Genomic DNA, 10,738 nt, shown 5'->3' on the forward strand with positions numbered 1-10,738 from the left:
TGTAGTCTTTGTAGCCTAGGCTTGTCCTCAAAACAATTGTTCCGTTATAAATAACCAATGTTTCTTGGCAAAGTTGAATTACAAATTTTTATTTTTTCAAATTCTGGAAGGTAAAAAGATCCAGAAGAGGTCTATAAAAACTTTCAATTCTTACACAAAAACTGACGTTTTTTAAATACAAAAAAGTACTTGGACGCCAAATTAGTGAGGTCAAGAGGGATCTGAACCTCTTGACCTCACTAATATGTTGTAAATATGCAAATAATATGTTGTAAACAATGAAATAAAAGTTATATAATAAAACATCTCAACGAGAAAATATTCTATTCATTACAGTCATTGTCAATACTAAAATCTATCACAACTTTTCCTCTCAAGTGTCCCTCACTCACAGTCTTGAAGGCGTCTTGTAATTTACCAAAACCAAATGTTTTGTGAATAACGGGCTTGATCTGAAAATTAAATAATAGATTACATATCTGAGAAATGTAACATTGAAATAATATCTCAAAAGAAATCATTGGTAACAAATATCTATGAACACGTTTACAAGGCATCTAAAGGAGGTTTCCTGACAACCTATGTTAGTAAAACCAACGTTAATGACTATGTTAACACCATTTTTATCTGAACTCATCGAATTGGCTCGATAACGCTAAACGTTTTGGAAAGAGGATACCTTAAGCGTTATGAAACCAGATATGCTGAATCATGTAAATATTTACCGCTTAGCAAATTTCAACTTGCGGGTAGAAATTGATTCTAGATGTGCAGATGAAGTAGTGGTATGATAGATAGTATAGAGAAAATTCAGTGTCATTGCTTTTCGAAGTTGAAAGCCGCAACTAGATGGCGTTGCGATGGGGAGTTCACTTAGTCCAGTGATAGCAAATAATTTCATGGAACGATTTGAAGGGAAGACGATAGACACTTTTGAATTGAAGCCGACCTTGTGGCTACATTACGTGGATGACACCTTCGTCATCTGGAAACATGAAAGAGACGCCCTGAACCGTTTCCTAAACCACTTGAACGCCCAACACCCGAGTATAGAATTCACCATGGAGATTGAGCAAGACCAACGGATAGCTTTCCTAGATGTACTAGTAGAACGATGTGGTACCAGACTAACCCACAAAGTGTATCGAAAACCAACACACACAGATAGATACTTGCACTCACTATCGAATCACCATCCTAGCCAAAAGAGAGGAGTTATCTCCACTCTAACGGAACGGGCTCGGAGAATATGTGAACCAGAACATCTGGAGAGGGAACTGAAATACCTTGAAGTGACCCTGAGATCGAATGGATACAGTGCCTCCGAGACCAGAAAAGCCACAGGTACCACAGTTCAGAAAGCGAAAAAAGATCGGATGGTTGCACGCGCATATCTACCGTTTATCCCTAGGGTCAAGGATAGAATTGGAAAACTATTGGGCAAACACGACATCGTAACAGTCTTCAAACCCACGAGGAAGACACAACAAAGCCTCAGGTCGGCTAAAGACAAAAGAGACCCATTATCAGCGGCAGGGGTCTATCGCATACCGTGCGAAAGGTATATATCGGATCCACCAAACGATCCATGGGAACAAGACTAAAAGAGCATAAAAGGAACTGCAGACTAGGCCAAACAGACAAGTCAGCTGTGGCAGAACAAGCACTGAGTGAAGGAGACCACAGAATCTTGTTTGAAAACACAGAACTAATTGCCCCCAACCAGGGATACCATAGCCGACTGGTACGGGAGGCAATAGAGATCCACAAACACACGGATAATTTTAACAGAAAAGAAAAAGCGGTGAACCTCAATCAAATATGGAACCCGATTTTAAAAAATTCGAGAATAACGAACAGGACAACAGGCAGCAAGATTGTTAATGTTCCAGGTTCAAGTACAGGTACGAATCCAGGTACAAATACAGGTGCAAATACAGGTACAAATACAGGTACAAATGCAGGTACAAATACAACGGATTACCTGACAAGGCATAAAAATACGCTTTACGAAGCCTAAAAAGTAGTCATCGGACAGCAAGCCATGATGGTTAAACCTCTGAAGAAGCTAGCCACTCGCGCCAGCGAAACGTCAGGAAGAAATTGCAAAAATCCACTGTTTTCAAACTCGAAAAGCAATTTCGACCATTTTATAGAGAAAATTGCTATTAAATACAATATGAGGTATACATTTTCAAATGTAAAAGATATCAGTAAGGGATCCATAAAAGATAAATATTTTAAAATTACTAAAGTTACAGGTAATGAAATGTAATTGCACGTTTTGAATCAAATTCAATATATTTTGTTACATAATTAATCTTATTACAACCAGGACTGTAAAATTTCTAGTTTATACTTCTACCACTATCGTAGTCACTTCTATTTAAATCAGACACATCACTTTCATTTGAATTGATTATAATATCTTTCATAATTACCTATAACTCGTTTTTTTATGTGTTTGCAGTGCGATTTCCATTCAGCAAAATGTTCAATAAGTCCACTTTTAATATATGATCGGCAAAAGAAATATTGTGTTCGCTAAGCCATTATTTAATTTAGTTCTTTTCTACTGTCTAAGGTGGGGTACTTTTCGCTTTCTATATTATAGTGGGATGCAAATAAGAAACCAGCTTTTCCTGAAGTTATTTTTTACAATTAAAATAGTTCATCTCTCTTAGAATATGGTTTTCCAAGATTGTGTCATAACTCCAACCTTTTTCATGCATTTTCTCCAATGCCTTGTGGTACCTGACAAAATAGTGAGATGCCTTGAACAACTAATACCACTCTGGCGGACTCGCTTCACCATAGCATCTGGTCAGATTAGAGATCAAAAAGGTTGGGTCACTTTCAGAAGGGGTGTATTTCAGGGCAATTCCCTCAGTCTCCTTCTCTTCTGCATCTCACTATTGCCATTATCCGTTGCGATCAGAAATACTGTAGCACCGCCGTAAACCGGAGGCACAAAGTTACCTATTTGTTTTATTTGGATGATCTTGAACTTTATGCCCTTGGAGAAAAGGATCTTCATCAATCCTTGAAGGTGGTGGAAGAGTAATGCATGTTATCGGTATGAAATTCAAAATAGACAAATGTGCAACGATCCATTTCAAAAGAGGACGGTACGGGGACTACGGAGAGGATGTGCAACTCATTGATGGAAGCATCCTGCACCACCTGTATGCCGTAGAGACGTATACTTAACACGGGGTGGAACAATTCCACTCACATGAGGTAACAGCAGTAAAGAACTCCTTCCGCCGGCAAGTATCAGCACAAACTCCAACAGATCTGGTCATCTTAGCTGTCGGGGAAGAACAAAGTTGCTGCAACGAATATGCTAGCCGTTCCAATCTTAGTCTACTCGTTTAGAGTAGACTCAGATTGGAACGGCAAGATTGAGATGCAAACTCCTTAGGAGTTATAATTCGAGTTCACACAACTAAATATTCACTTCGAAGCAGATCTGTCCAACCAACCAGACAAACTAATAATAAAGAAAAGCTATAATCCAGAGAACGTTTCTATTTTTCGGTCCAAAATTTTACAATGAAATACCAGTACAAAAAAAAATTGACAAACTAAGAAATTTTGAAACTGAAATAAAGAACTATATCCTAAAAAACAAGGAAACTTTCTATAAAATACAACAATAGTGAATACACCCACCTTTTGCTGCTATCCCTGTCCTCTACAAATCGTCGAATGTCTTTCAGAATTTTGGTAAAAATACGTGCACACATTAAATATACAGGTGTTTTGAAGTTATGCTTTACATAAGAGTTAATTACCTTCCTTATTTTTTTCTTATTTTTTATCTTGTAAATCTTTGCCCGCCAAAATTTTTAAGATGATGTACAATACTAATAGTTTTTTTTAGAGAAGCCCTGGGTAAAACACACACACAGGCAATTATGCCTAGGTATGTTTAACTCAGAGAGCAAATCTAACCCCATTTTGTAAAAAAATTGTAATATTTTTTTGTACATGCAATACTTGAATAAAACTTGAATAAAAAACTTAAATAAACTTGAATTTAATGAAATGTAAGTAATGGCAAGGTCTCACCTTCTCTTTCGATATTAAATCATCAACAAATTCAAAACCTCTCGTGGATGGTATAAAAAAGCCCCATTTGACACAACTACTATCCTTGTAGGCTCTCAAATTAGCATCTAATAAATCACTAGCACTATACGCCAATCCAGCCATTAATCCATAGCTATCGGTACTTTTCAACAAAGGTGAATTAAGAGTTATGTAAGTATCATACTTCCAGCTTTTTGGTATATTCTGATATCCTATTTGAGCTGCATCTAATATTATATGGTACCTAAAAAAGAAGTATTCATTAATAATCTGTAGGAATTTATGACGTATCTGTACCAGTATAAGAAGAAATTATTGATCAACAAATCATTATAAATTTCATTTTCATGGTTGTTCATATAAATTTCAGCTAGCTGAGAACTCAACGGGTAATCCATTATTAGCCCTTCACAGAATAAATAAAACTTTTCAATAAACTGAAAATAATTTTGTGATAGACAAATAGTAAATAAATATACAATTTCCTGTTCTACTACAGGATTAATTAACATGATTTCTGAGTAAGAGACGCCAAACCAACTCAATTGTTTCAATTGACGGAATATTGGAAAACACATTCTGGACATTAAACGATATTGATTAAGGTATTCCAGAGGTCAATTATTTTGGCCTCTGGAACAGCGTTTGTATTGAAACTTGAACTTCAGTTTCAACACGATTGGAACTAAATATAATGCTTGGTGATCAGGTGGTGACGTAGGATTTCCAAACCAAGAAGAAGACTCAATCACAGTAGACACTCTTCAGAGACCAGATGTAGATATGTAAAAATAAGCCTTGGCAAAGAAATTTGAGGGTTTTAGAGAAAATGATGTTCGGGAAGTATTGGATTTTCCAAGAAATTATACGGCGGCTATAGTGAAGTGAAAGTAGGTTTTTAAGACAGAAGTCAATTCTGAAAGTGAAGTGAGATATCGCCCTAGGTTAGTAGCTAGGTTTCTCACAGAAACAAGAAATAGATTATGTAGATACTTTTTCTCCTGTGAGGAGACATTTGAGTTTACAATTGCTTTCTGCACTTTCTGTTGAATTTAGGCTAGATATTTATCACTCAGATGTTAAAACACCATGTTTAAATGGATATTCAAAAGAAACAGTGTATATGTTTTGTCAACTTAGATGTTAATAAATACTCAAAATTGAATAAAGTCATATATAGGCTCAAACAGTCATCTAGAGCATAGAATGATAGAGTAAATAAGGTTTTATGTGAACTGAAATATCAAAAATCAAAACATGAATCTTATATTTTTATAAAGAAGGAAAATCATAACGTTGTAGATGATTTTTAATTTTTTCTGAAGCCAATTAGCCTAAAAAGGAATTAGGCTTTAGGTTTTATGTTGAAGATTTAGGGAGAATTACAGAATGTTTGGGCATGCAATAGATTCAGATAAAAAATTAAACTTATAGAAACGATTCAAAAAATTATATAATTCAGTTGTTGAAGAAATTTAACATGTTCAATGCTAAAGGAGTTAAAACTCTGATGGAAATGTAGTTGGATTTGATAAAAGAAATGGTAGAGCTCAATTTTCTTACCAAAAGCTGATTGGGAGTCCTATCTACTTCTGTTTCAACTATGCTAGATACATCTTTTATTGTATGTTCAAGCACAGAAGCCGAATATATGTCAATATCTGAAGCCGCAAAAAAAGCGATACATATATTTAAAAAGTTTGTTAGCAGAATTGACTGAAAATATATCTTATCACCATATTTAATGACAATCAGAGTGTTATAATAAATTTATCGGTCAATTCAGTCTATCATAACCGCAGTAAACATATAAATATTCGGCACCATTTTGTGACAGAATTCATTTCTAATTTAGTTCTGAGAGTTGAATATTTGCCTACAGATGCTATGCCTGCAGATATTTTCACTAAAAATGTATGTTCAGAGAAACTTAAATTGTTAAAATTGGTAGGCATAATGATTACTTTCAATCAAAAGTGGGGTGTTGACGAATTATATCAGAAAAATCAGAAGTATGTACTCTGATCCAACGTTTTATATCATACTTCACTGACAGGCGTCAGTATGTTATATTCAATGGCATCAGGTGCGTGGAATATGCAACTACGTCGAGTATTCCACAAGGAAGCAACCTAGGTCCACTTCTCTTCAATGCCTTCATAAATGACATAGTTGAGGTCATTGACATCAACTGTTTGATATACGCGGATGACCTGAAATTATATTGTGAAATCAATGGCATCGAGGACTGTATTCAACTCTCCCTCAATCTGAAACGTGTTGAGCAATGGTGTTTTCGCAATAATCTTCCTTTAAACGCGAATAAATGTAATGTAATGACGTACACACTAAAAAAATCGTCCATTTTCATAACAATATTTAATAAACGATATCCCACTTCAAGAGCCTCTCACATTCACCGATCTAGGTGTTACCTTCGACACAAAACTTTCCTTCGTATCACACATTGAAGCCATTCTGTCTGCTGAAACAGAACTTATGGATTTATTGCACGAATCTCTAGAGATTTCGTGGATCCATCTACATTGAAAACCTTATACTATGCTTTCGTCAGATCAAAATTAGAATATGCATCCATAATCTGGAATCCATCTCATCAGTTGTATACAGAGAAAGTTGAATCAGTACAACGTCGTTTCCTAAAACTTCCCTTCATTAGATCAGACAATATCTATCCACCGATTGGATTTCCCCATAATGCATTGTTAGCTAGACATGCTATGAATAGCTTGAGTTGCCGTCGTGATTTTCACTCCACAAGTTTTCTTTTTGAACTTATTAATAATTTAATTATTAACCCACATATTCTGCAAAAACTGAATTTCAATATACCTAGACCAACCTCCAGAGTGGTTTATCCTTTTTATCTGCCAACACCACGTACAAATATTCTGAAATGTTCACCTCTGCGTAACATGTGTGTCAAATGCAATTCTGCAAGTTGTCAGCTCGACAGTTTTTTACTGTTTCATCTCTGAGATTAGGTATTTTTACTTCAGATAATTCTATATGTATTGTTTTTATCTTATTGTAATTGTATTGTATTGTAATTTGACTTATATCCCTGTTCTGTAGTTGAGTGTAACCTGAAGAACAGTGCATAAATCAATAAATAAATCTATCCAAAATTGTACTCATCTATCTTTTGTCTATTCGTCACGAGGTCAAAGGTTTAGTTTTGTGCTGAATTTGAAAAGAAGCACATTTGTCTTATTTTACTCTGCCTAACTACTTCACCTAAAGTTGTAGAATAAGATAAGTGAAATTTCAGTTGATAGTACATATTTTTCAATTTACCTGCCTTCAAGCTCCACATTTTTATGAAAATCTGGAGAGGTATAGTCAAATACACAATCAGCACCTAAATTGTAAACTAATGATACAGCATCACTGGAACAAGTCCCAAAAACCTGAAAAAATGATGATTGGAATGATCAGAAAAAAAATAATTTATACAATGTATACAGTACAATTATCGTCAATTAGCCTTACAGTGAATACCATAAATTGAGTTTTCAAAAATTAAAGAAAATAACGCTGACTGAGAATGACTGTTATAACAGAAAAAACATCTTTGTGCCAAGATGTTTTTTCACAGACCACCCTAAATATATAGTTTTTCAGATCACCCAACATAATTTAAACATGCCATTTAAAATTTAGATTCATTTGAATTTAAGTTTCTTATGGAAACATTGGGACATTCCAGCTCCGAATTCGTTTTCCATCTTTATCTGAATATACAATATAAATTGAAAAACTCACTATCATTAATAATAAAAGATAATGTATTCATTCCATTTTAAATGACTATTATAACCTTACTATAATAGCATGTATGTATAATTTTTGTGTTCGGACTGATGGCTGCTAATGGAAAAAAGAAAAATTTTGTTTCACATAGGATTTGTTTGCTACACAAGTATCAATCTTTTTGCATATTTTTATAGACTACTGCTATAGTATGCTACCATTTGTACTATTCATAATGCATCCATATTTAAAATGCCTCATTTAATTTATATTATGCCTCACCACACAGTCTTGAGATTTCAAAAGTTGAACAGCTGCAGTTCCTACACCTCCTGAGCACCCCAATATCAAAACTCGCAATCCATCTGTCTGTTTGCTCACCAAATTTCCAAAAATGAAGAGAGCACTCCAAGCAGTCATAGTAGCATAAACTAAAGAGGTACTCTCTATTGAACTCAGCTGTTTAGGTATTGGTAGAACCTAGAATATGTGTGATTGATGACTTGTTTATTTTGTGGAAATTCATGATCACTTTAATGAAATGAACGAAAACACTTTTGTCTAATTTCCACTGGTTATTTTATTTTTACGACCGGTTTCGGGTTTTGCCCCATTATCAAGTTTTATATTTGGTAATGGAGTAAAATCCGAGACCTGTCGTTAAAATAAAATACGTGTTTTTGTCCATTTCATTAAAGAGAATCTAGAATAAATAATTGTGAATTATAATTATTTTCTCCAACAACGATTCTGTGAATCTCAAATAAAAGTTTTTTCAATTCATTATCATTATATAAAATGAACTGTAATTTTGATAACAGTGATATTGATTAAAAATACAACAATTTTCATAGAAATGTTGTCAAACTTTTGGATAAGTATATGCCTAAAAAGGAATATGTAAGTAATAATTCCAAATTTTTGTTCAATCACAACATTTTGAAAGCCACAGAACAAAGAAATTATCGCTACAAACTGTACAATGTCACGAAGCAACTGAATGACTGAAATGAATATAAAAAAAAATAAGAAATTCAGTAGTCTCCAAAATTCGAAATGAGAAACTACGATTTGATTGTAAGCAAATGTTTAAAACTTTGAAATCAGCAATATTCAATGAAAATAACGTGAAACATCTAATGATAAATGCATAACATCAATGGATGAATATTTTAATAAATACAATGTTTTTTATGTCCAAAGCATACGTGAAATCTGAAAAAGAATTTCTGTTACTTAAAACAGTGTCAATTTGGTGAAAATTAACAAAAAATTATCGTATTTCAAATTAGTCAACATCGAAAGTCTGAGGGAGGTGGTTTTCTGCTTTTCTGATAAAGGAAGTTCAAATAGCATTACTAATTGGGAAAAAAGGTTTTGGAAAGCAATTAACTTCGAAATAAATTATTCACAAAGATGTGTAGATCATGTAATGAAGAAACTTTCAGCCACAAATTGGAAAAAAGTCCTCTCGAAACAACTACTTTCATATAAACATTTAATTACACGAAAGAAGAAATACTTTCAAAACATTGAATTATATAAAAAACACACGGTTCGTGCTCCAAACATGCATTATGGAATTGATTCAGATATCATTCTCAGGATTGCTATACAATATCATATATGAAAGAGGTAATATCATCTGCTCATGTCATCAATGACAGTACGTAATGACATTCACTTGCTTATTTAATCTAATCTCAGCCATAGGAATCTTGTTCAAATTGAAAGGGGTATATTTTGAGGATTTGAGGATTTTTCAGCTTCATACTTCTCCATCTTTACACAAAAAATGTGGTTTTGCCCAATTCTTGTGAATTTAATTGTTCAGAAAATAAGACTCAGTGCATTTTTTGGAAAATGAGACTCATTGTAACATTTGGAAAATCAAACTCAATATGTTTGGAAAATAAGACTCAATACAACCCACATGAACTTTTTAGTTTTGACATTACTCTATTCCAAACACAACTTCTTTGAAGTATAGCAGTGTTTTGAATGTATTTTTTATACTCAAATAGGGCTACTGAAATGAAGTCAATGTGATTCAAAGTTTGTTTTTGACCCTGTGTGTCTTAACATCATAAAATGTCTAGTTTTGAAAAGGTAATTATCCCAAATGAGCCACTCATCTTAAAAGTAATGTGTGAATGACTACTAATCTGTCCTACAAATGTGTAAAACATCCCCACATACATGGCAAGCATTGGCCAAAATAACTTCTGAAAAAGTTCCTTGCTTATGTAAAGGAATAAATCCATAAACTTCATCGCCAACTTTCATCCCATCTCGAACTTTATGACCTTTAGCTATGATAGTTCCAGCAAAATCTCGGCCTACAGTCAAAGGTAGTTCGTTTTCAAAATTTCTTTGAATTTGAAATAAATTTCTACCATAACCTCCTGCAAAATGTGAATTTTAATTATTTATATTCTTGAAGTAGCTAGAAAAGCATTGAACAACCTATCATAAGTAAATCTATTGGGTTAACGGAAGCAGCATTAACTTGTACAAGAACTTCATTTGGGTCTCTTATAACTGGCAACCGAATCGACCCAAGTTGTAGTTCATCAATTCCTCCATACTCATGAAGCTGCCATGATTTAATTCTCCGTTTTTTTGTAACAGCAGCATATTCAAAGGACTTTGAACTGAGAACTGACACGGACCTTCTCAACATTTTTAATTTAATTACTTTGTGGATCTTGGGTGAAAATCATAGACTCCTAACAAGTTTAAAGGCATGTCATATTATTTTTCATATGATAATGATACTTTTTTCCAAAGTAATTAAAATTGTGTACTTGACTATATAGGTTAGAGGTTAGTCGTTAGGCATAGACAATAGACATTACGCGACATACCG

At 33.8% G+C, this 10,738-nt stretch overlaps 1 protein-coding gene across 1 annotated transcript; it reads right to left on the reverse strand.

The window, feature by feature from the left end:
• Nucleotides 1–310: 310 nt before the first annotated feature.
• On the reverse strand, nucleotides 311–10,738 carry LOC111512776 (NAD(P)H oxidoreductase RTN4IP1, mitochondrial). The gene is made up of 6 exons (XM_074171180.1): nucleotides 10,336–10,738; nucleotides 10,069–10,274; nucleotides 8,152–8,349; nucleotides 7,414–7,526; nucleotides 4,075–4,339; nucleotides 311–452 (listed from the first exon to the last, which is right to left on the reverse strand). The coding sequence occupies exons 1-6, from the start codon at nucleotides 10,550–10,552 to the stop codon at nucleotides 324–326; spliced, it is 1,128 nt and encodes a 375-aa protein (XP_074027281.1). The 5' UTR covers nucleotides 10,553–10,738; the 3' UTR covers nucleotides 311–323.

This window comes from Leptinotarsa decemlineata, unplaced genomic scaffold (assembly GCF_025532065.1).
Source record: "Leptinotarsa decemlineata unplaced genomic scaffold, Ldec_3_MD MMD2_tig00000010_RagTag_RagTag, whole genome shotgun sequence".
Lineage (NCBI taxonomy): Eukaryota > Metazoa > Arthropoda > Insecta > Coleoptera > Chrysomelidae > Leptinotarsa > Leptinotarsa decemlineata.

What these genes read in the sequence shown, in the direction of transcription:
- LOC111512776 (XM_074171180.1), bottom strand. Translation starts at nt 10,552, where the DNA reads ATGTTGAGAAGGTCCGTGTCAGTTCTCAGTTCAAAGTCCTTTGAATAT. An exon ending in TTTTGGCCAATGCTTGCCAT is followed by an intron (nt 8,350 to 10,068) that starts GTATGTGGGGAT and finishes CACATATTCTAG; the next exon opens with GTTCTACCAATACCTAAACA. An exon ending in ATTTAATATCGAAAGAGAAG is followed by an intron (nt 453 to 4,074) that starts GTGAGACCTTGC and finishes TTTAATTTTCAG; the next exon opens with ATCAAGCCCGTTATTCACAA.